The sequence below is a fragment of the Microtus pennsylvanicus genome, chromosome 10, assembly GCF_037038515.1.
Source record: "Microtus pennsylvanicus isolate mMicPen1 chromosome 10, mMicPen1.hap1, whole genome shotgun sequence".
Taxonomy (NCBI): Eukaryota; Metazoa; Chordata; class Mammalia; order Rodentia; family Cricetidae; genus Microtus; species Microtus pennsylvanicus.
The window spans coordinates 48,843,381-48,868,640 of NC_134588.1; the positions used below are offsets into that span (position 1 = coordinate 48,843,381).

Sequence of the window (25,260 nt, forward strand, 5' to 3'; positions counted from 1 at the left end):
TCCTATGGCAGTACCAAATGAACAGGGTAAAATGCTGTTTATTTTTATTCTTACACGTATAAAGCTTTATATATGTATCCTAGGTTAGAAAAACTATATTGATCAGACACAGTCCTTTTGTTTTTAGGGAGAAATAATGGAAAACAGTATCTCCTGTTATGTACTACACTATGTATTAGAATGCCACATTAATCTTCAGAATAACACTGGGACAACAGCCTGTCAGGCAGGTGCGTCCTGATGCTACAGGACCAATCTGCCCTTGACTCGACCTCCTTACCTGCAGAACGATAATGATGACAACAGTAACAAACAGAAATCTTCGAGGGCTGTTATGAAGATTGCACTGACTAAACTCATTAAAATGCTTGTAATAATGGCCAGCACATGGTAGACATATATGTTATTTACTAAAAATATATAATTTAGTCTGGGTAGATGGACTGGACTTCAGATGCCCAGAACTCATGTAAAAGAGGGGATGGTAGCAGGCATCTGTAATCCTATGACTATGGGGAAATGGAGGTGAAGACAGGAAAAGCCACAGAAGCACACAGGCCAGCTAGTCTGGCACATGCAGTAGTGAACGAGAGACCCTGCCTCAAGTACACTAGAAGGTAAGGACTGACGTCTGAGGTTCCCTTCTGTCTTCCACGTGTGCACTGTGGCATGCAGATGCCTGTGTGAACACACACACCAGGACATGGTGGGACATACCTGTCATCCCAGCACTTGGGAGGTGGAGGCGAGAAAGGCATGAGTTCAAGGCCTGTAGTGGTCCAGTTGGTTCCAGGGAGCAGGGCACTATGCTATGACAGACCTGACCCTGTTGCTTGTTGGCAAAATGGGACTTTGGATTAGGAAAGCAGCCGAACACAATAAGCAAGGCTTAATGGGCCATACTATACTCGTAGGGATGTGGAAGGCAGTGAGGCCGAAAGCAATGTAGGTTATGATGGTCCAGCACAAGAGGGTTCAGAGAAGAATATGAGCAAGTGTCCTAGAACTGTTCTTGTGAAATGTTGGCAAACAATGTAGCTGTTTTCTGCCCTTGTCCAAAGAATCGACCTGAGGCTAAATAAGAGTTTTGGGTTAATGACTGGCAGAGGAGATTTCAAGGCAAGCTGGTATTGACTCTGACGTGTGGCTGTTAAGGGTCACTCTCAGTCCATCTATAATAAAAAAGAACAAGCTGAGCAAGGAAAAGATATAAAACATACAGTTTGAGGAGAAAAGGAGCAACCAGGAAGTGTAATGGAGCTAAGTCCTTTGCTCAAGGAGAAGGTTAAAGAAAAGCTGGACTTTTAAAAAAAAAAAATAAATAAAAGGAATGGCCTCAGGCCAGGCCCCACCCAGCTAAGCTTCTGTAAAGGTCCAGCTGTATGAGAGCTGAAGCAGCTAAGGAAACCGCGGAAACACAAAGCTGTGAAGCTGTGACTGAAGGAGGGGGTGGGTTCCAAGCCCAGCAAACAGCAGAGGGCAGCTTCAGAGTGGAGGACATAAGAAATGAGCTGTGTGGACCATCTCCACAGCTAAGGAAAGCCTCTGAGGCCAGGTGTGCCAGCAGAGTCCTTGTATGGAGGCCCAGAGAGACGATTTCCTGAAGCTGTGAAGCTGAAGCCTGGGTTGCCTTCAAGAGATCCCAGGATGCTGGAGTTGCCAAGAGTCATGGGATACCTGCCAAGGAGAGCTGCGAACAAGGAGTGGAACCAGCCCAAGAGAGAGAAGTGGGTTTCAGTCAACACAGGTAAAAGGAGTGGAGATCTGAAGAGCAATTTGATATCAGACATGAAGAGCGGAGTTTGGAGTTTTCCCTGATGGTTTTCAGTCTTGTTTGGTCCAGTATTTCCTCACTATGCTCCTTTTCCTCTCTTTTGGAATGGTAATGTATATCCTGTGCCATTGTATGTTGGAAGCATGTAATCTGCTTTTTTATTTTGGTTCTACAGGGGGTTACAGTTAAGAGACTGCTATGAGTCTCAGAAGAGACTTTGGCCTTCAGACTTTTAAACAGTGTTGAGACTATGGGGACTTCTGAAGTTGGACTGAATGCATCTTCACATTATGATATGGCAATAAGCCCATGAGGGCCGGGGTGTGGAGTGGAATGTGGTTGTCTGAATAAGAATGGTCCCCATAGGTTCATATATTTAAATGCTTAAGGAGTGGCATTATTTAAAAGGTTTAGGAGGTGTGGCCTTGTTGGAAGAAGTGGAGGGGGGCAGTGAGGGAGATTTGAGGTTTCAAAAGTCCAAGCCAGGCCCAGGGCTCTGTCTTCCTGCTGCCTGTGGATCAGGATATAGAATTCTTTGTTACTTCACCACTACCCTGTCTGCCTGCATGCAGCCATGTCCCTGCTATGATGACAATGGACTAAACTTCTGAACTGTAAGCCAGCCCCAATTAAATGCTTTCTTTTATAAGAGTTGCTGTGATCATGGTGTCTCTTCACAGCAATAGAACACTGACCAAGACAAGGCCAGTCTCAGTTACCTAGTGAGTCATAGATCTGCCTGAATTATGTGGTGCTCTATCTCAACAAAACCAAATCAAACCCGATGCTATTCTGTAAGTAGGACAGTAATAGTAAACAGTCCTGTTTTGTAGCTGAGGAAGCACAGTGTAGAACTGAGTGATGTTGTGTGCAGTGAAGGGAGAACTGATTCTAATCAGCATCTGTCAACCACCTGTGTTTGACAGGCCTAACCAAGACACAGATAGGGACCCAGGAGGGCCAGGCACTCCAAGAGAACTGCTGGCAGTTCCCCTAACTACACTCTGAAGAGCTGAAAGGTCCCAGAGGTCATCAGCAAGGAAAACTGTCCTGTCCACAGCAGTATCTAAGATCACCCCCTCAGGTTTCTTCTCCCAGCTTGGAACATGGTCTTGGCACACCCACCTGGCACCAAGCCATCTGTGGTAAGTCCGTGAACCAGCACCATAGTGGGTGCTCTCTATGGCAGGCGAAGAGGTGAATCTTTATAAAGTCCCTCTGCAAGCTGGCCACTCATTCAAGCTCTTTATCTAAATTACCTTACTGAGCTTTCTAATATGACTAAACATAGCTACTTCTATTCAATAGCTAGGAATAAGGCTCAGAAAAAGTTGGGCAACTTGACCAAAAATATTCCTTGAACTGCTGGCCAAGGATCCAGTTTCCTCAGGAAGGACCAGGTTAATTCTCATGTATCTGCTTTCCTCTCTCCCCTCCCCCCTTTTAACCCCAATTCTATGCAGTTAGGGCAGTGAAGGAACAACACAGGTTTTGAGTCAAAATGCCCTCTTCCACATTACGAGCTGTGTGATCCCAGACATATTATCCCGCTTTCTGAAGTTTAGGGATTAGCAGATATGTGTTGGTATCTAGTCCTAGATTCAATAAACAGCAGGTACTACTTTTAGTTTCAGAGAGAGAGAGAGGAGAGAACAGACACTAACTTTTCAAGTGGAAAGGTAGCTACACTTCCCATATGCCCCAGCAGGGGTCAGGCAGTGCCTAGCTAACAGGTGTACAAGGACCAGCTGTCTGACCCAGGGACTCTTCTGAGACTCAGGGAGGCTGAGCAGCTCACCTCTCTGCCCACGTAGGAGTTTTTGTCTTCAAAGATCAGGGCCAGGTACTCTGTGTTATTTTTTGCAAAGAATTCTTTGATCTCCTTCATCCTGTAAGAGATGAATGGGGTCACTTTTCCTCCATAGCCCGATAGCCCGTGGAAATGAGGCGAAGACCCCCAAGGCTGAGGACTTCCAATGCAGCACACCATAACCCTGCGGCCTCCCTCTGCCAGCCCACAATGGAAGGACACCAAACCTTCAGTCTCAGAGGATGCCACTCATGCTACCTAATCTTCTCATTTGACCCACCTTGGGTTTTATTGTCTTATATTTTTCTTTCTGTCCCTTTTAGGAGTCAGGAGTAAACAGGAGGCAGGCTGGGGAGAAGTGGTGGGGATGCTGGCAGACCAGCTGTCTCCACGTTCTGGGTAAGGCCCAAGCTTACTGAAGACGGTTTTACTGGTTCCCTAAGAGACTGGTGATTAGAACCCATTAAACGCAAGCCCTGGTCCACGGCAAGTCATGACCAGTGGGAGAGCAACGCTTTCTTCTCTGAACAGGGAAGCAATGACCTAGAGTCCTGGGTCTGGAGAATGTAGAAGCCAATGAATCCAACCTCTTCTGCTCAAGGTGAGGAGAATGAGGCCCAGCCTTCTTGGATAGAAATGATTAAGAAGGTAAATTCTATCTCTCAACCAGAGAACTAAGCTACAGGTTGTTTTTAAAAACTCAAAGAAAATTACATCTCTTCATTCCAGTTAAAAGACAGCACCCAGCATAGGCATGAGAGGAGGTCAGGCGACAAGGCACATGGGTAAGGGGAGATGCACCTTCCTTTATTCTCACCCTGGTGTCTTACTTCCCTGCTCTTAACCAAGGACATGGAGCACATACCTCCAAACAGAAAGGGTGATGTCAGATCAATGCTAGAATCCAACCTGTTGTCAGTATGAACGGATATGCCAGAGAGACACAAAAGAAGTTCTGTAGATAACATCAACCTCTGGGTGGCATTAGGTGGCCAGTCTCTCTGACCACATCCTCATACCTACCCTAGGCTGGCAGAGGAGCAAGTCCTCAGCCTTCAGAAAGAGGCAGTTCAAGTTTCATCACGTGTATCTGCCTATATTCTTCCTAAGGGCATCAAAAGGATCACTTTGAGACAGGTTGACAGATTTGGCCAGTTTGTTGCTTTTAAGGTTCCCAGTACAGAAAATGTACTATAAAGGACCTCTCTCTCTCTCTCTCTCTCTCTCTTTCTCTCTCTCTCTCTCTCTCTCTCTCTCTCTCTGTGTGTGTGTGTGTGTGTGTGTGTGTGTGTGTGTGTGTGTGAATGTGTGTGTAAGAGAATGAGACAGAGACACAGCCATGAGGAAATGGAAAAAAAGAATGGGGTACAGGCTACTGTGCATTTTCTAGAGGGGTGACGTTATGGCTTGGATATGAAATGTCCCCAGAAAAGGTTCGTGCATTGAAGGCTTAGTTCTCTGCCAGTGGTCCAATCACTGAGGTTCATGAGGGTTCTGATCAGTAGATCACCCAGCGTATGGCTTTGTATTTGATGGCAGAATCAGGAGGTAGGATCTAGTTGGAATAAATACACAACACAACTGTGCACATGTCCCTGGGGGTTATATTGTCCTGAACTCTTTTTTTTTTTTTTGTTCTTGCTTGGCTGCCATGAGACGTGCAGCTCTGGCTACCATGATATTCTGTATCATCTCAGACCCCAAATAATGGCTCTTGCCATATGTGTTGAAACTTCTAAAATAATGAGTCAAAACAAATCCTCCCTTCTTTTAAAATGTTTATCTGGGGGGGGGGGCAACAGTCACCACAGATGGAGTCTAACCTACATTAGGAATATATACTTGGCCCAAGGTCTCTATAAGACCTGCCAGGAAGATAAGGAATTGGGGAAGATGATAAAGGAGTCAATACCAGCTGACCAGTTGACCATTTTCAGTTTACAAACAGGGCTTTGCTCTTCTGAACATCCTAGCCTTTTCTTCCAAATCTGATCTCCTCTGTCCTCTCACTTGCCAGTGGCCTTCCTACACTCACATCCTACACTCACAAACGCTCCTGAGGACCCAACAGGAGCAGCAGCAGCAGCATGATCTGGAGAACTCCATCACACACTTTTCCTCAGCCAGCCCTCAAAGGAAGACGTCGCTACCAGCTGCTCTGAAGTATGCCTGACACGTTGGTGTATCTACCCATGGGTAAAGGGCACACGAAGAGTCAATGCGGGTCCTCTGCCCGTGGCTCCCAACACCTTCTCCATGCTAGGGCCCCTGGCCGATACTACTCTAAGCCTGCCCCAACCCAAAATACTTGGCAGGATGCAGAGGCGGACAGGCTGAGGGCCATTTGTCACGGTGGGACTCCAGAGCATCAATGAGCCTCCTACGTAGCGTATGCACGTTAGCACCAGCCACTACAAATGAGAACAGAAAGAGGGCATCAGGACAGAACAGACTCCTGTATCCTTGTCAGTTTCACTCACAAACAAGGATCCCCAAACCAATTCCAAGAAGAAGCACATGCCAGCCCTCCTCTGAGAAGAGGGTGGGGTGAGGGCTCTTGTGGCCTAAAGCAAGGCAAGAAGCCCCATCCCTGCCCATCATACTGGGAGCTAACTAGCTAGCAGTGACGCGTCACCGACGGAGGCCTAGACTCTTTGACACATGTCAGCTTGCCCATGTGCCCATGTGCCTCTGCTCCTTTTCCTGGAAATAGGTCTCTGAGGCTGGTGTCTCCTCAGTGAGAACTCCCAGCCCATCATGGCCCGTCATGGCACTCAGCCAAGGGTCAAGGATCCCGAGGACAGAATGATGTCCCTTAGAATTGGCTGCCAGTTTAGGGCTATTCTGGGAAGATGGTGTCCCACCCACAAACCCAGGACTTTGGAGGTCACACTTGAAGGGCTGCTCAAATGGGCTTTGCTGAGGCATCTCCCAGGCTGACTAAGGAGACATATGTGGGAAAACAGACTTCTCTTGGGGACCTCTTTACCTTTGTGAAGGGTTTCCTTGACCCCCTGAGGACCCAGGTAAAAGCAGAAGGGCTAGAGAGAAGATACTGGTAATGCCAACACAGCAGCCAGAGTCAGAGCACCCACCTGGCAATGTTGTTCCAGAACTATTCTTGGAGAAGGCCTTAAAAAACTGCAAACAAACAGACAAGAATCAGTGGTGATGTCAGGTGGGCCTGTATTCAAATTGGGTGACTTTGGACACACTACTTATCTTTTTTCAGTCCCACCTTCTTCACCTGTAAGTGAGATCATTGAGATTTTGTTCTGGGACCTTATCTAGTGTCCTCACATTCAATCCCCCCCCCCCCCCCCCCCAGTGCCAGAGCACTCTTCAAATCCGAGGCAGCAGCTCCATGAAGCACTGGTACCTGCACATTGCTATGTAAGCTATTCAGTGAGAGAAAAGTCACCGATGGCCTTCATGCAGGGCATCTGAAGAAGAAAGTGACTCCTTGGCACATGTTAGCTTTCCATGTACCCATCTGTCCTTCCGCCTTTTCCTAGAAATGGGTCTCTGAGGCCAGTGTGTCCTCATTGAGACTCCCAGCCGTCATGGCACTAGGCCAAGGGTCAAGAATCCAGGACAGAACCTACAGAGTGGTGGACCTGTGCCCCAGAAAAACAAGACTGCAGCACATGGACCCCTTTCGACATCATGTTGTCCTCTTTCCCCATATGTGTGACAGTCTGTCGTCAGAGTGAGGGGGCAGAGAGAGCACTAGGCAACTTACAACCTGGGCTTCTGCCCAAGGGGCAAGATGGCTGCAGGGCTCTTGCCTATGTCCTCCTATCTGAGGGAGACTTTGGTTGTCCTGCAAGATACTCAGCTATCTGCAGAAGAGCCTGAAGGCTCCTTCATGAGGACCTCAAACCTCAGTCTTATCTGAAGCAGGTGGTTAGCTGCAGCCATAGGGTTCAAGACCTGGCTCTGCTATGTTCTTGCTGTATGGCCTTGGGAAACCCTTTAGCTTCTCTAAACCTTAGTATTCTGATCTTTAAAATGAGAATGACAGCACCAGCCTAGAATTGTTATAAGATTCAATAACATAAAAGCTAAAGTAATTAAGGTACAGTAACTAGTACATCTAATAATGGACTCAGTAAATGTCAATTCCACCACCATCATTCCCTTCTATATACACACCCTTTTAGCACCAGGAAACACTGACCAGCTAGGACTGGTCTGTTCCATTCATGGGTAGGCAGGAAGGGAAAATTCACACGAGTAAGAGACTGCAGAAACCAGCGACCCCCCCCATCTTTGCCGGCTTCCTGTGACCTCACTGCCTTTGCTCCTGCTCTCTACTCCGTTCTCTTTTCGAAATACAAATGCAATACTTTATTCACAAGTGAAAACAACCCATCTCCGTATGACACAGTACACCCATGTTCTTGACACTTACTGAACAAATCTTGATCTAGTAAGATTATTATTCTAATACTGGTAAAATAATCACAAATTTCCTGAGTTTCTGTGACATGAAATCTAGTTTATAACACACATTAGAATCTTTATGGATAAGCGTTGCTTCTCAGAGAAGGACAAATGTGACACCGCAGGGTGGTTTGCTCGGTGTGGTCCTGCAGCTGCACACACTCACTTCTGCGCTGACAAGACACACTTCAGCTTCCTTCTAGACCTCCCAAGCCATGGACCAGCCTTCAATGGGGAGCTTTCTCAGAGCTATGGCAGTCATATTCAGCTCTGCAGAACATGGTACCTTTCCTTCATCAGCCATCAGGCCGCCTAAGTCTGGGCAAATACTTGTCTTAAAAGGAGGTGGCAGGGCTGGAGAGATGGCTCAGTGGTTAAGAGCACTGATTGTTCTTCCAGAGGTCCTGAGTTCAATTCCTAGCAACCACATGGTGGCTCATAACCACCTGTAATAAAATCTAGTGCCAACTTCTGGCCTGCAAGGACACAGGAAGGTAGAACATTGTATACATAATAAATAAATCTTTAAAAAAAAAGGAGGTGGCATTCTCCCTGCCATCTAACAAAAGGCATCTCTTTCGCCCTAAATTTCAAGGTTCTAATCTAGCACAGGAACTCTGAGTTGAAACCAAGAGTGACTCAGGAGGCCCCTGCCACAAAGGAAGTTCTGTGCCATGACCACGTGGCCTTCTCAGCATTCAGAAGCTTCCTATCCACCTTCAGGACAGTATTATCCTCTGAGAAAGCGGCCCCCACACCTCTAATGTCTTTCTCATTACACCCTTTCTCTACCAGCTCCTCTCCTAGGCTATAAAGAGATCTTAAGAAGGCTCATGCAAACTGTAGCACAGAAGGGAAGAAGGGCGGGACAACAGGCAGGCCTTCCTTCTTTCTCCAGTCACTGCATTTCCTGTTCCCCTGCACTGCCAAATCTCTTCTGCTCCCCAAATCTCTCCCCACTCCTCAGAGCCCACCACTCAGCTGAAATCACTCAGGAAAGCTGTGTGGTGACTCTCCCTAGCCGGTCCCAAGCACCCCAGGCACTGCCTGTTCGCTGCTTCCCACCTCCCTGCCTCGCTTTGTTTCCAATGCACATTTTCTTGAAACTATCTCTTTCCTGTCTTCCTTCCTTCTTCTTTTCTCCCTCCCTTCTTCCTTCCCCCTCCTCTCTTTTTCATGTTGCCACCCTCCCTGGTTGTTGCCCTAACTTTGCCCTTGGCTGCTCTCCCGGGTCACTGTCATGTCCACCAGCTTCTCTTAGTCTTTCTCCTGCTGCCACACATCAAATCATGTCATTCTTCATTTAAAAAGCCCTCAAAGGCCCCATCAGGAAGACGGGCTCAGTTTATACTTTCAAATGAATGAATGGAAGAATTGAGAACAAAGCTGCTGTTTCTCTACTGCCAAGTAGTTCACTTTGCTCAGCTGACTGACTATCTGAGCCTGTGTCTCAGGTCCTTACCTGTCCTAGACTTCTGGTTCCTCCTGGTAAACTCCACAGAGGTGTCAAGGCACCCCTACCCACACACCAACCTACTTCTGCACCTGTGTTTTATCTTGCCCAGCAATCAGTACTCCTCCCTGCTTCCCAAACTAGCATGTCCCTTCCCTACAACCCCCATCCATCTAGTCATCTGGCGAGTTCTGTGCCTCTGCCTTGGGGATACCTCTTCAACAGCATTGTCACCTGCCAACAAAACCTCTCACCTTGTCTAGACCAGGGCCAATAAGTGAAAACTTAGTTCCTGATCTATTACATTAGTCCCTGTTTGCTTTCTCTTCATGAGTCAGAGATGTCAATCCTCAGCCAGCGAGGTGGCTCAATAGGCAAAGGAGCTCACAGCCAACTTTGACTGCCCAAGTTCAATCCCAGAATCTACATGGTAGGAGAGAACTGACTCCTGAAAGTACACACACACACACACACACACACACACACACACACACACACAGAGAGAGAGAGAGAGAGAGAGAGAGAGAGAGAGAGAGAGAGAGAGAGACCCTCTCAATCTTATATTCAATTGTCTTCCTCCTTGCCACTGTTTCCTTCTCTAAGGAATAATTATGGGATTCCTCTTCCCATTGCCATACATCTACATGGGCTATGAGTAAGATCCAAACTCAATACATTTAAGGCATTTCTTTCCAGATTTGAACCCAAACTGACCTTCCACCATGCCAAACACTTCACCACAATGACCTTCAACCTGAACTTAGGTCTAGTAACTCACTGTGGTGGTTTGAATAAGAATGGCTTCCACAGGCTCATATGTATGAATGCTTAGTCAACAGAGACTGACATTATTTGAGAAGGATTAGAAAGTGTGGCCTTGTTGTCATGGGGATGGGGGAGGTGGGTGAGGAGGTGGGGATGGGCTTTGAGGTTTCAAAAGCCCATGCCAGGCCCAGTGTCTGTCTCCTCACCTCCCACTGGCTGCAGAGCAAGACGTAGCCCTCAACTACTTTCCCAGCAGTGTGCCTGCCTACATGCCACCATGATGATGATGAACTAGTCCTCTGAAACTGTAAGCAAGGCCCAGTTAAATCTCTGTAAGAGTTGCCTGGTCATAGTGTCTCTTCAGAGCAACAGAACAGTGACTAAGGCACCACCCACCTGCCTGACTTGGGTAGTGCTAACAGCTTATACATCACTGCAAGCCCCACTGTGCCTGGTATAGTGTCTAGCATCTTAGCTGTCCAGTCCAGCAGCCATAGCCCTTTCATCATCTCGAAAGCTCAAGTGGAAATCTAGTCAGGGCACATTTTTGTCCTCTTAGGAAAATACATCCTTGTTAAGTCAGCCACTGGAGGTGTGTGCCTACTGAGGTCAATTACCCCTGAAAAGATGACAACAGGCAGCAGTTCATTTGTTCAGGGTCCCCCCCCCCCCGCCTCGATTTATGTTATGCGTATGTGTGTTTTCCCGCATGTATGTATATATACCATGCATCTGTTTGGCACTTGCATTAGTCAGAAAAGGGTATTGGAACTGATAAGCTGAACCCGGGTCCTCTGTAAAAGCAACAAGGCTTTTAATCATTGAGGCATCTCTCCAGCCCTGAGACAGAAAGGCACTTCTGTCTCCCTAGACTTGCTGCTATGGTCTTTCCACAATAGCATGACAACTGTTAGCACAATACAAGACAACAGCTAAACAGAGTTCCAGGAAGACTGGTGATGGCCCTGGAGTCAAGCATATAGGACCAGTTTTCAGAAACATAATCAAGTCTACAAGTATTTTATTCTGAGCTCAGAAAACCTATTGCCTTAGCTTCTTAGCTTCTGTGCTGTGAAAGATCAGTGTAGAGGATGGCTGGATGACAGACAGCGGAGGTGGGAGACCTGAATTCCCTCTCTCCTCCTGAAAACTCACCGTCTGCCTACAGGCTTCTAGTAAGAGTTCTGTAAAGCAACAGCCCAGACTCTGCACTCCACAGCGCTCCATACTCTGTCTGGCCTTCAAAGACCTGCCATTCTTGGGGTCCTACTTCCCTTGCCCTACTTCACCCCTGAACATGAGCCTCTGTGCAACATGCCACACAGCTCTGCCCATAAGAGGGGGCCATTTCTCACCTTCCCTGCCCAAGCTACTCTGTGCCTAGGATACACCCACCACACAGAAACTACCATTAGATCCAGGGGACAAGAAACAAGAAGAAAACTAACACTTACCAAGCCCCACAAAATGCCAGTACCTGGGCACTTCCACAAGTAAGGCCTTTCTTATACTTGGCGATCTTATTAATAGACAGTGTTCACCCATTTTTACAGACAGGAAATCTGAGACTCTGGTCGAGCCTTTAAGTGACTTCCTTTGCCACACACAGTGAGCAGTGGAACAGTGAGTTTGCATCTGCATTGGTGATCTTTTCAGAGACCACTAAGTAGGCCTTCACCACCTAACGAGGGGCATTGCTCTGGCCTACTGCTTGTTCAGCCCAAACCCACTGCAAACTCACCTCCCTCCCCCCTGCGCCTTTCTTTTCTTCTACTCTGGCCTAATGGGGACCTGACGGAGCAAGATCCTGGCCTTCAGGGCTAGGAACTTTCTAAACTGGCTGGACCACTGGGAGACCAACGTGTGCTCATTGGCAAGGGCCAGAGGCAGAGAAAAAGAGCACTGACCCATGTCACGCACTAGAATGGCGTGTCCCACCGTGGTCCTCACCTCGGGCTCTCACAACCTGTAAGGGCAGTGAGCAAAGACAGGGCCTGGCCCTGGGAGGGCAGTAGTTAGGGCAGTAGTGCCATCTGGCTGGAAGGCTGACTTTTCAAATGTGTTCTGCTTTTTAGGGAGCCTGGCACTTTAGGTTTTCATAGCAAGACTGAGATCTGAAACGTGTGAGTACTGATTTAAAACACGCTAGAAACAACCTAGCAGTGAGCTGGAAAGTAGTCACTTTAGCGAGAGACAGTCATGTGTTTTTTTTTTTTAAGTGAAACAAAAAATATCATTAAACTTTTACTTTACCAATAGTTAACACAAACCAAATTTAGGATCACAATGTAAAATACACACTTTTTTAAATTGATTTTATTGAGCTATATATTTTTCTCTGCTCTCCTCCCCTTCAGCCCTCTCCCATGGTCCCCATGCTCCCAATTTCCTCAGGAGATCTTGTCTTTTTCTACTTCCCATGTGCATCAGATCTTTGCATGTCTCTCTTAGGGTCCTCACTGTTGTCTAGGTTCCCTGGGGTTCTGAATTGTAAGCTGGTTTTCTTTGTTTTATTTCTAAAGCCATTTATGAGTGAGTACATATGATATTTGTCTTTCTGGGTCTGAGTTACCTCACTCAATATGATGTTTTCTAGCTCCATCCATTTGCTTGCAAATTTCAAGATGTCATTATTTTTTTCTGCTGTGTAGTACTCCAAATGTACCACATTTTTCTTACCTATTCTTTGGCAGAGGGACATTTAGATTGTTTCCAGGTTCTGGCTATGACAAACAAGGCTGCTATGAACATGGTTGAGCACACGTCCTTGTGTATATACCCAAAGTGGAAATGCACATTTCTTAGTGCAGGTCACAGTAGTCATTTAAAGAGGTCATCTAAAAGGCACTGCTTAGAGTATTGCAGCAGAGGCCCAGCAACAGCGCGAACCACCTGGCCATCTTCTAGAGCGCTAAGGACAGAGCACTGGATGCTTCTCCTCAGATGAAACTAAGCAGCAGGTTCCTCAGGGAAGCAAAGCCGTGCCAAGGGAGGCCAGACAAGAGCTTAGGAAATGGACAGCTGTCTACTGAACTGGCCCAGTCAGGTGCTACCGGTCTGGAAATAAAGGAAAGCCAGAAGGACTAGGTAAGGTCCCTCCCAGGCTCTCCCACAGTCAGCTGGGCAGGTAAGGTGATTAGTCACTTGAGGCATCCAGGCTGCGTGTACTGCGTGACTTCAGTAGGTGCTGAGGAGCCTCTGAACCTGCACCTACCTGGCCTCCTCCTCACACCCTATATCTGGCCGCTCCCTGGCTGAACAGAAAGCTCCAGGTGTCAGGGCCTACTGAACCCCAACTCATGTCCTGAATGGTCTCCCTGTGAGCTATACAGTAGCTAACCCCCAGGGTTCAGGGCTCACTATGGATGATGGCTTCAGCTGCTGCACTGGGGTTCCCACAGCTTCCCACTTAGTATCACTCACTCTGGGTCTGCACAGAGCATCCCCACTAAAATACCTTGTTACACATCCTGGAGAAAAGGACAAGCAATGTCCTTGCCACAGAGACTTTCTACTTAGAGGGGTGACTGCTAAGAGCATCCTGGGGGATGTGGCAGTAGACACTGTTTTGCCACACTGTTCCTCAAAGCAACCTGGTCTGAGAACATGGCCTGGGTCCTGATTTTAAGTGGTAACCATTTAGGAAGTGATGACTCTGGGGTGGGGAGCCTCTGAGTCCAGTGGGGGTCAGAGATGGGCACTCCTGCAGATGAAACTGCTAAGTGATCAGACTTGTAGACTGGACTGAAACTTGAGGTCCCTGAAGTCAGAGATACATTGTCCCAGGGATAATATTCGGCATTTCAGCCTTCAAAGGCATCTCCTGATTACTCTTAGTGGTTATAGAGAAACTGCTTATGTAGCTGTCATTCTGTGGGCGGGGCTGAGCCCTGGGAGGACCCTTCCCCTAACTGCTACAACTGCATCATTCTGGACTCTTAAGAACCATGGTAACTGTTCAGACATTAACTTGTTGGGAGGCTGGAGAGGTGGCTCAGAAGTTAAGGGCACTGGCTGCTCTTCCAGAGGCCCTGGAATTCCCAGTCACACAGTAGTCCACAACTGTCTATAACTGTCTAGACTGTCTCTAACTCCAGTTCTAGGGAATCAACACCCTCACACATGCAGGCCAAACATCAAGGCACATAAAATTAAAAACTATTTTTTTCTTTTGTTTTTTTTTGAGACAGGGTTTCTCTGTGTAGTCCTGGATGCCTTGGAACTCACTCTGTAGACCAGGCTGACCTTGAACTCAGAGATTCACCTGCCTCTGCCTCCTGAGCACTGGGATTAAAAGTGTGTGCTACCACTACCTGGATATTAAAAACTATTTTTTAAAAGAATCACTGGTGTCCTGTGGTCACTGACGGAGGATCATCAGAAAGCTCATGAGAATGTGTACTTCCAGAGCTGGAGTATGAGGACCCGCATGCCTTGGATGTTGGTGACTTCTGTCCCTGGAAACTCTGCCATCTGAATGAAGCACTGCACATTTCGACTATGGGGGTGAGGCGATCCCCTAAGCCAGGCTGGCGTATTCCTGTGTCAAAGCTTTTCCTTGATAAAGAACAATAGTCCCAGAGGATGATCCTGTCTACAGAAAGGTTGTCGAGTATGATCAGGCCTCCAAGAGTGGGAGGTCAGAGTGGGAACTGAAAATGACCTTGAGAGCTAGCAGCACTCGCTAGCCTGTGTGATGACTACAACACAACGCAGAAATCTTCCCACCCTAGCATCCCCACATGCCATCTCTGTCATAAAGACAGACTTTCTCAGGACGAAGAGCCCCTCCTTTTCTGCCTCTCTCTAAAACAGTGCACCAGAGGGTGGACTGTGCTCCAGAAGCCAGGACTTTAAAGACTCAGGCCCAGAAGCATCAGAGAGCTCATTGGAGCTCAGAAGCCCAGGGAGGTAGCAGGGAATGCAGAGCAGGGACTACCTGCTCAGCTGGAGCCATCCCCAGCTCCCCTCTTCGTCACATACCCTCACAGTTGGGAAGCCAGCAATGTTGAAGTCTCGGCAGACATCATTATTGGTCTCATCAGCACAGTCCAGGACAGCAAGATTCAGTGCTGGCCTCCAGTCTGAAAGGACAGATAATTCCAGTAAGTGAGAGAAGCTAGCTCTTCCATCTAAAACCCCACAGCCATTAATCCCCCCAAACTCCTCTGAGGAAGGGCATATTCTCTTCAAAAACTGACCTCTGAGACAGTTCCCTCAGTCTTCATTTAGGCAGAGCTTCACGAGAAAGGCCCTAGAAGACCTAGGATGTAGTTAAATAGCATGGTATGTTGCCTGGTAAAGGCATCTATGCTCCCTTTGTGCTTAGTGGGTGTGGCATGGGGCTGGAGGAGCTAAGAAAGACAAATAAGGAGTGTGGCCCCCAGGAAAGGCCCTAGTACTGCGTTTGTCCCTGAAGAGCCACCTAGGATGGGGATCAGCTCCCAAAAGTAGAACATACCTTGGGAGCTTATATTCCCCAGCAAGCTACCCCAAAACAGAGGCACAAATTCCAGAAAGAAATTTGTGGGGAGAAAGAAAGCAGGAGATCCAGGAACCCCAGGAAAGGAAGCCGCAGGGCAACCAACAGTCAGGAAGACTGGTCAAGTTTCCTCTTCAGGCCCCAGACCTAGCGACTTCTCCCTGAGAAGTAACTAGCAGAGCAAATAATGGCACAGACCAGAAACTGACAGAAAATCAATTCATACTAACAGCTCCCCGAGCTCTAACTCAGGTCAGGGGTGCCGGGTCTATTCCAGCACAGAGCAGAACACATATCCATGAGACCGCATAAACCTTGGGGAAGCTGTGGTCAGTGTCAAATTATATAGCACAGACCTCCAAGCTTTGAGGCATTAAAGAGATTAGTCCTGTGGGTCAAGCCTCGCCCTACTGCTGGTAGGAACAGTCAATAGCCTGTCCACAGGGATTTGCTCACCTGACTCCAAATCCTGTCTACGCTCCCTCCTGAGTATCTTCCCCTCCTCGAGCCATCACTTCCTTGTCCTGCTCGAAGTGGCCTGGACACCTGATCTGGTTTCTTTACTCATTTCCCTTCTAAGCTACCCTCCACACCCAGTGAGCTGGTACTGCATCTCCCACAGGACTCTTGGAATAACCACATACAACTTACTTCTAATGTGGTTCTGCATCACCAGCCTCTCCAGCTGCCAGCTCGTCTTTTCTCTCTGTGGTTCTAACTGTGCCACCCTCTACTCATACTCCTTGGCAGTTCTGAGGATCTTAGAAGATCTGGCCTCTTTCCACATATCTAATTCCCTCTCAGCATTACTCCAAAGCAAAGCCAAAGGTGTCCTCCCTCCCTGACAGCACGCTGCTCACATGTCTCCAGGTACTCCCTCTCTGCAGACTCCCCTGTCAGATCTGACTCAAATGGACTACTACTTTCTCCCAAGGAGAGCTGCCTCATGTGTCCAAAGTTCGGACCCACAATGACTGGTGTGTACACCTCTGTCTTTCGTTTTTTTAGACTCCTTGTTGTCAAACAACCTTTACCCAGCACACAGTAGGCACTCAACCCAGACCAGGGACCAGCTTTCAGCTCATGACTGCTCTGATCTTGGTACTTTCTCTTTATGTCCAGCCTCAGTTTTATTACAGTCTAGGTAGCAGGTGAGGTTAAAGAAGTCTGTGATAATGCCTGAATTCATTCAATATTCACTCATCCTTCAAAGCAGTGGTTCTCAGCCTTCAACCCTTTAATACAGTTCCTCATGTGGCGATGACCCCCAACCATAAAATTAGTTCATTACTACTTTATTACTGTAATTTTGCTACTGTTACAAATAGTAATATAAACGTCTGTGTTTTCTGGTGACCTCAGTGAAAGGTTAAGAACCACTTCTTTACAGATAAAGGGTCACAGAAGAGCTCACCAATTGTCACCTCCAGCTCAAGTTCAGAGTTTCTCATGGAATAACAGATGACGGCACACTAAGTCCTTTCTGTGTCCCTGCCAGAGGGAGACCAAGGACTAGTGAGGTATACAGGTCATCTTCTAGGGCCATCTGGCACACTCTGAACTAGGCCCTTTTGTTCTGCCTCTAGGGAAGAACTTTGTTCTGGAGAGACTTACAGGAAAGGCCCAGCTATCCTTAAGAAATATCGGTACATACCACATAGGAAGAGGAAAGAACGGGACATTCTGTATCATCACACTCCACCGTCACCATGTGATGTGGCCACCACGCCCCCTTATCTGCAAATGAAGATAGGGACTCAGAAGCCTCCTACCTTGAGAGCCTAGGAGACTCGACAGACTTACTTGTTCCTCTGCCCACTGTACCAGGGTCAGGGCATTACCCTTATATGTATGTTCTTGCTTCAAGTATAGCCTTCTTAAGAGAAAACGGCAGAAATAGCAGAAATAGCTGTGCCTTCCAGTTAAACAGCCTCAATAACTGGCAGCAACCTGGGCTGCAGCCTTACTTAGAGGACTGTGCTATCAGCACGTGGAGTGAGTTTACTGTGTGCTCAATTTATCTAGTTCAGTGTTCTCAACAACCCGATCAGGAAGTACTAAGGCATTTATCTCCAAATCTGCTTTCCTTAACTATAAAACAGATCAGATAACCATGCCTAAGACATGGTAAGCTAATTAGTGGTGAATCTAAAATCTGAACCCAGGATTTGAGCCTTGGAGCTAATTTCAAAAGTATTCAGACCAGAACAGACAGCTTCTACACTGGTTTTTCAATAGGGATGCAGGAAGACAAGGATGCAATGTAGATCAGAGGTGGAGGACCAGAGGGAAGATGATGCTTGGGTTGGTTGGCTTTTGCAACACCCCCCACATCCTCTTTGTAGACAGGGCCTCACTATGTAGCCTTAGCTGACCTGGAACTTGCTATGTGGACCAGTTGGCCTCTAACTCAGAGATCTGTATGCCCTTGCCTCGCAAGCGCTGAGATTAAAGGCATGTGCCACCAACTTGCCTTACTTTCTTTATACCGTGATTAACTGTGCTCTATGAAATGAAACCAGTGCCTCTTCTGACCAGCATCAATCTCAACGGGTGGTGGAGGTGGGGGCTGGGGCAAGTTATAAGATGGTTAAGTTCTGACCAAGGGATGTGGTGTGGGAGGTTCTTCAGCCAACAGCCTTTAAGATACCAGCCCATTTGGGCGTGGTTTCTTATACTGTAAATGTAGCTGTAAAGTGTGTGCTTGCTTTCTTGTTCCTGGCTCTGGCTTCCAGCTGCTAGACTCTATTCCTGTCAGTGCAGAGGACTGTTATCTAGGACAGTAATCTGTAAGTTTCCCTTAAATAAATAACCCTCTATTATTCATAAAAAAGAGAAAGAGGGTGAGCGCACGCTTTACAGCTGCATTTACAGTATAAGAGACCACGCCCAAGTGGGCTGGTATCTTAAATGCTATTAGCTGAAGGAGTGAAATGTCCCACAGCAGGGATGTTTTTCACAATGACATATACAGTTATGGTTCGCACTTTACACTAGATACTGAATGCCCGGATATTCATGATCCTAATGTGTTAAATATCATTTCCAGGAGCCCACTGGTTTGGACTGAGCTAAAGCACCAGGGGCAGGCAATAAGCCATACAAGATAGAATCAACTTATGCTTAAGTTCTAAGCTACTAAGTTGGAACCAAGTTATCGGACCTCCCAAGAGAGCAGGAGACAGATAACAGCCACATCCACAAAAGACCAGCTTTAGCCAACATTATAATGAAGTCTAAGGCAGTGGTTCTCAACCTGTGGGTCACCAACCCTTTGGGGGTCACATATAAAATACCCTGTATATTAGGTATTTATATTATGATTCATAACAATAGTAAAAATACACTTATGAAGTAAGTGCATGAAATAATTTTATGGTTGAGGGTCACCACACCATGAGGAACTGTATTAAAGGGCTGCAGCATTAGGAACCGTGAGAACCCCTGCTCTAAAGCTTCCAAGGAAATAATTATGAAATGACCAATACATTTTTTTGGTTTGTCTTCTGTGTTCTCTTGTCCTCAGCCCTTCTGTCAGTAAGGCCACACCCTCACTCAGCTCATCAGGACTTTACAGGATTCTAGAATCACAAATAAAAGCCAATTAAGATATTTAAACTAAATTTTCTTTCTCTGGCTGTCTCATTGGTGCAGCATAGCTATGTGGTGGGACAGACAAGTACTCTGACGTCAGTGAGAGAGGCTTTCTGGTGTTTGGTTGCTCACACCCCAACTCGCTCTTGAGGAGAAGTACTCCCCACTACATTTCGACTTGGGCAGAATAATTTCTCTAGTAGCAACACAGTAAACTGGAAAATGGAGAGTAGAAAGGATGGATGGCAAGAGAAGCCAAGAGAGGTACAAATTTTGCATTGGTGGGTGAGGGGAAAACCTCCAGTGGGAACTCTGCTGTGTCCATACACAAGTGTCCTCTGGAGTCCCAGACAGAGTCACCTCCTCAGCTCCTTAGTGCAAGAAGAACACCGAGCCCAGAGGCAGAAGAATGACCCTCATAACTCCTGGCCAATGCATGTGTGCTCCATATGCCTCCTCTCCGGTACTCAGATCCGCATCGGTGGGAAGGCCAGGACCGTTGGTCTCCAATGCCCTTTGCAGCTCCAACAGAGTTTCCTTGCTCATGCTCTCATCTGGACTCCTGCGAGGCTTTGGTTACTGGCTGTCATGAGTGTGCTCCCACACTCTGTGGTAAGCATCACAGGGACACAAGGACAAGATGTCATCCATGCTCTCAAAGCCAGCAATGCTCACTGAAGCCAAATCTGCGAGCCTTACAAACGTCAGTTCTGTATGCGCTGCTCTCCTGCAGGGAGTCACCGCTCCTCCCGCCCAAGCTGTGAAGTCAGACACTACAAAGGCAAGAACCCACAAGGGTTGGAGAGATGGCTCAGGAGGTAAGAGCCATTGCTGTTCTTGCAAAGGGCCTGGGTTTGCTTTCCAGCACTGATATGGCAGCTCACAATCATCTGATACTATGTCTCAGAGGACCCAATGTCCTTTTCGGTCTCCGCAGACACCAATTATACATGTGGTACACAGACACACATGCCAGGGAAACACTCACACACAAAAATAAAAACAAACAAATCTTTAAGGAGAAAAATAACCTTCCATCAGCATTTTTATAACCATACTTGCCTGCTGATTTTTTAAAGGACACATTTTTCTGTTTCTGGGCTCAAACCGTAAACACTCACTCTAACCTACACTTGTGCCTTGCCAAAGACTCAAGACAATGGCCTACCCTATCTTGAATTTGAGCCTTCATAATCAAGAGCCAAAACAAATGGAGGATGTAGAGACGAGGAATCTATTTTCTCAGGTGAAGATGAAATGTTCTTAGCAAAGAGCTGGCATTAGAGAAATGGGTAACAACTAGGCTGTCCTTCTGTGACTGTTCCCTCACTTCAATTCCTCCCATAAGAAATAGGTGAAGCACGCTTGTCTTTTCAAACACGGTTTCATGCGTTTGCCCATTTTCCTGCTATGTAGAGTTCACTGGCCCAGCTGCTATGCAATCAATGTTTTGTCATTAAACAAATATTTGCTGAATGATTAGCCAGGGAATAGTAATGAAGGTCCCAATTAGACCCAATCATTTCCTCAAACATATGGTAAGACAAGAGGATCTGCTCGGGAGCAGAAAGGGGCGAGCAAGCCCCCAGAAACAAGTGCTCTGCCCCAGGCAGTGATTCCCAGAGACCCTCCCATCCAACTCACTAAGAAATGAGCCCTGTCCAGTCAGAGTAAATCCTAAAGCCAGCTGGTCAGGGTTATAAATGTCTCCCCAGCTCCCATGAGCTTCTACTCTCTCTGTTCCTGTTCAAAACACTTGTAGCAGCACAGGGAAGTCTGCTCCTGCCATGACTCAGAGTGGTGAGTGCAGCTCTCTGCCAGCTCACAGCCACACAGCTCAGAACACAGAAGCCAGCACTAGCTTCTCAGCAGGGAACTCCCCTCACTGTCAAGGGTCAACTCCAGATTCGTCCCTTCACCGATACAATCTCGCTGAAGCAACGACTTACCCCCATGGCCAAAAGAGGAGACCTCCAGTTTCCATTGAGACCCCCCCTATCTCTTATTTTCTCCTGATTCATCTCCATAGACTTTGATGTCTCTGTTTCTCCTTCCATAAGTTAAGGTTTGCTTTTGGTTTTCCTTTCAGAGAAGGACTGTCTCTCCATGCAAGACCCCTTTTGGAAATGGTAACTCTCATACAGAAACAGGCTACGTCAGTATGTACCTGTATGTGCAACTCATAGGAAAACTCCGGGGCACAAGAGGCCAAACATGTGAGTCAGCTGGAAGCTAATCTTTCCTTTCAGCACACTTAAAATACAAGAATCTTCTAGAATGAGTCTATGCGCTGCCATTAGACGGCTCTTATGGACTCCACTTAGAAACCTATGGGGAGTTTTACAGTGTTTGGGTCCCGACATGACCTTCCTTCAGCTTTTCAGTTCCACAGCACACATTCTTTCTTCCTACTGCCCTGACCAGATGTGTTGACATCATTAAAATAGTGTTAAGGGCTGCTCATGTGGATGATGGGACCAAGAGGCATGTGGGCAAGTATAAACTGGAGGTAGGGGAAAAGCTTGTAAGTGCTGTTAAAAATTGTTTTTGAAAACTCCACACCATTCCATGTGACCACTTCAGTAATGGCTTTGCCAGCTGCTCACAAGAGGGGGAGACTAAGTCTGAGAATTAACATGGACAGACAGAAGCACTATTTGCACACAGTTGGACTTATCAAGAACCACCAACCCCACAGAAGGGGGACCGCAGTTCCAGTTTGCCCATCTCTAGAAATGCCTGTTCCCTGAGATGCTTACAGTTCTCATCCATGGTTACCCTGCCTGGCACCACAAACCAGGGAAGAGTCCACAGAGAAGCAGCAAAATCAGACGCCAGTTACTGTCCATCACTGTGCCGCCCCTGCCCCACAGACGGCCATAGCTTGGGTCAGGCAGATGCTGCTACAGCAGGGAATCCTTAAGCTTACTGTTTAAGCACTCAGTATATAATCACCATTATTACCATATCCCCTCAGCTCTAGGTCTTAAGTATTTAAATATTTTTAGCATTGCTATAACACAACACACCTTAAAAAAATCTCTATGCATTTTGTAGTTTTTCTAATCCTGCTACCCCTTAGGCTGTAATTAAATGAACGGTGGGTCCCACAATTGTTATTTTAGAGTCAAAGAAACATGGTCTTAATGTCCAGGACAGTGACTGGAGCACCGAGCAAGGACCAACGCCATACCACAGGCCTATGTTTAGTTTGGTTTTGTGGGATTAAAGGCTAAGGATAAGCGAGACCAGACCCAAGGGAAAGACTAATAATGATGTGGACAGGAAGCTAAAGAGCTAGAGGCAGCAGCTGGATTGGAAATGGGCAAACAGGAAAGCATCCAATTCAAAGACAGGAATGAGAAAGGAAATGTGTGTAGCAGCTATGCAACTAGCCATGGAGGTGGAGAAAGGTGATGGGGGCGGTAGAAGGAACGTCAGCTCTTTTCTCCCCAGCACTGTGCCATCGCGACAGCTAGAGAAGTTGGCAAGAAGGGGTCCCTGCGCAAGGAAGGGTACCGCCACAAAGCCGGACTGGAGTAAGTCCTAGGGAAGAAAGAACACGGGACAAGGAAACTGCTCACAGCTAAGAGACAGACTTGACAGAGGACAACCCAGGAGCAGAGGACTGGGGGCTGCGAGCCCAGGAGAACTTGAAGGCTATAAATTGGGGGGAGGGGATGGGCCAGGGAAGCAGCGAGAGGAGGGGGACAGGCTAGCGGGACAGCTCGCGGGACCTGCCCAGGTGGGTCGGGGGAGGCCTCCACTTCTCACCCCGCACGTCGTTGGCTAGCTCCCTCCACGTCGGGGCGAAGGCGATGCAGTGGCCACACCAGGAGGCGAAGAACTCCACGGCCCAGGCGCTGCTGGAGCCGAGCACGGTCTGGCGCACCGTGTTCGCATCCAGCAGCGTCAGCTGGTCTGAGGACGAGTAGAGCACAGAGAGCTGGGCCGCACCAGCGCCGGACAGCGCGAGCAGCAGCGGCTGGAGCAGCAGCAGCAGGAGCTGCGACGGCGACCCCGAGTGGCGGCCGCACCTCCACATCCTAGGCGGCTGGAACGTCCACCTCGCTCGAGTTTGTGACCAGTCTGTCCCGGAGGCCGCCGCGAACCTCGGGCCTCCGCCCGCGAGGAGGAGCTACGAGGCTCCGCCCCGAGGCCGGCGCCGCCTCCCGGGCCGCCCCTGCCGGCCGCGGGCTCAGGAGAGGCGGGGCGTGAGCTCCCACCAGCCAGCCGAAGTCTCCGCGTAGGTCGGCGCCCGCCGCTCTTGCCCACAGCGGTCTAAGCCCCGGCCGGGTCTGCAAACGAGTGCTGGGGGCCTCAGGCGCCGCTCGGGGTCGCTGCGGGGGCCGGGCGGCGTTTGGCCACTCTCGGCCCCCGTATCGAAAGGAAGCGGAGTCCGTTGGCATGGTCGTTACTGGTTTTTCTTGTTCCTGGAAAGTTCCAGGGGGTCCCTCACGCAGTTTTGACAGTGGGAATTCGAAGTAGGTGGGAGAAAAAAGCCACGAGGTAGGAGATTGTGATTGCAAAGGCCCACAGGAGCCAGAAGTACGCTCGCCTCGGGAGGCCAGTGGCCATTCAGTATAGGGAGCTATTGGCTTGAGGGTTTTCTACCCACAGTCGGCTGGGCTCCCTTGCCGCGCGCGGATGCGAGGTTTCTTTAGAGTTCACATCCCACCGCCTTCGAAGTTGTTGAGATGATTCCACTAAGGAGGGGCTCCCCACAGCCCAGACCCTGCATCTGTCTCTCTTAAGCCTATTCAGACAGTCCCACACCCCTACGCTCTCTCAAGCCTTCTGATCAACTAACCCTGTGTTCGCAGTATGGAGGTGGTAATGGGCTTTCTGTGGTCATCTTTTGTACCTCGGGTGTCTTGTGCGATATCTTGAAGGGAGGAGATGGTCCTCAGAAGATTGTCACCCTGAACATTTCCTTTTGTGTCTCTGGATGAGCCCCTCCCTCTGATCCCTTGGAGGAACTCTTGAAAATTGTTACTCATTTTCTTCGCGAGAAACTGAGTGATGTCTTGGTGCCGGACGTGCACCAAGCGATAGAAGACTGAGGGGTGTGGACCTTCCACTGGGGATAAAGGATGATACGCAAGCAAATGTAGATTGGCCCATGCCAAACACTATGGGGTGCTCTCTCGGTCGGTGGTCAGGGACAGGTACATTTTGTTTTTTGCAGGGACTGAGTCAATAATACCACTGAAGACCACATATAGGTTTGTCTACTTAGACAATGACAAACCACTGAGTTGGGTGAGGCGTGCCCAACCCTAGCTATTCTGCAGGCTGAGGTGGAATAAGAGGAGTTCCAGCCCCAACTTGGGCTACACAGTGTCTTAAAAAAAAAACCCAAACAACCAAATTGTTATATAAAATTCCTACCCTTTTATCTAGTCAGGTGTACCTTCATAATACTCCGGAAGGCTAATTTCTTTCTCTGGAGTTCTTGAGCTCCACTGAGATGTTTGCTCGGATGTGTTGGCTTTGAGGATAACTGGTCCCTGATCTTCTTTTTACTGTTTGCACTCCGCTGTGTTCCATTGTGAGTACAACTGTAACAGCTTTCTTTGTGTATCTGAACTTCGTACACTCGTCTACAAACTAAAGAGCCATGACTCTTCAGAAAGAGAGACCTTGGGAAAGGGTCAGTGCAGGCTGTGCGCCTAGTGCTGGCCTGTTGCTCGAAAGGCAGTGTTTTAGAGTCTCTGGTATTCAAAGCATAATTTTTCTCCAGGAAGCAGGAGCATTGGGTGGTGCACATGTTTTTATTGTTGTTGTAGTTTTGTTTTGAGACCGGGTCTCTATTTTGTAGTCCTGGCTGTCCTGGAACTCTCGCTATAGACCAGGCTTGCCTTGAATTCACAGCGATCCTCCTGCCTTTGCCTGCCCAATGTTGGGGTTAAAGGTGTATGTTATCACCACTACTC

The 25,260-nt window shown here is 48.0% G+C and overlaps 1 protein-coding gene across 3 annotated transcripts in view; it reads right to left on the bottom strand.

Moving 5' to 3' along the window:
• Qsox1 (quiescin sulfhydryl oxidase 1) overlaps positions 1-23,452 on the bottom strand; it is a 39,252-nt gene extending 15,800 nt beyond the window's left edge. The window contains exons 1-5 of one of the 3 annotated variants that reach the window (XM_075988294.1): positions 23,099-23,452; positions 15,232-15,332; positions 6,680-6,725; positions 5,893-5,995; positions 3,573-3,663 (exon numbers count right to left, since the gene is read on the bottom strand). In XM_075988294.1, coding sequence (XP_075844409.1) covers positions 3,573-3,663; positions 5,893-5,995; positions 6,680-6,725; positions 15,232-15,332; positions 23,099-23,369 — 612 coding nt within the window. In that variant the 5' untranslated portion in view covers positions 23,370-23,452. The remainder of the gene's footprint in view (positions 1-3,572; positions 3,664-5,892; positions 5,996-6,679; positions 6,726-15,231; positions 15,333-23,098) is intronic. The other 2 variants (XM_075988293.1, XM_075988292.1) reach the window with 2 other exon arrangements.
• Positions 23,453-25,260: the final 1,808 nt, after the last annotated feature.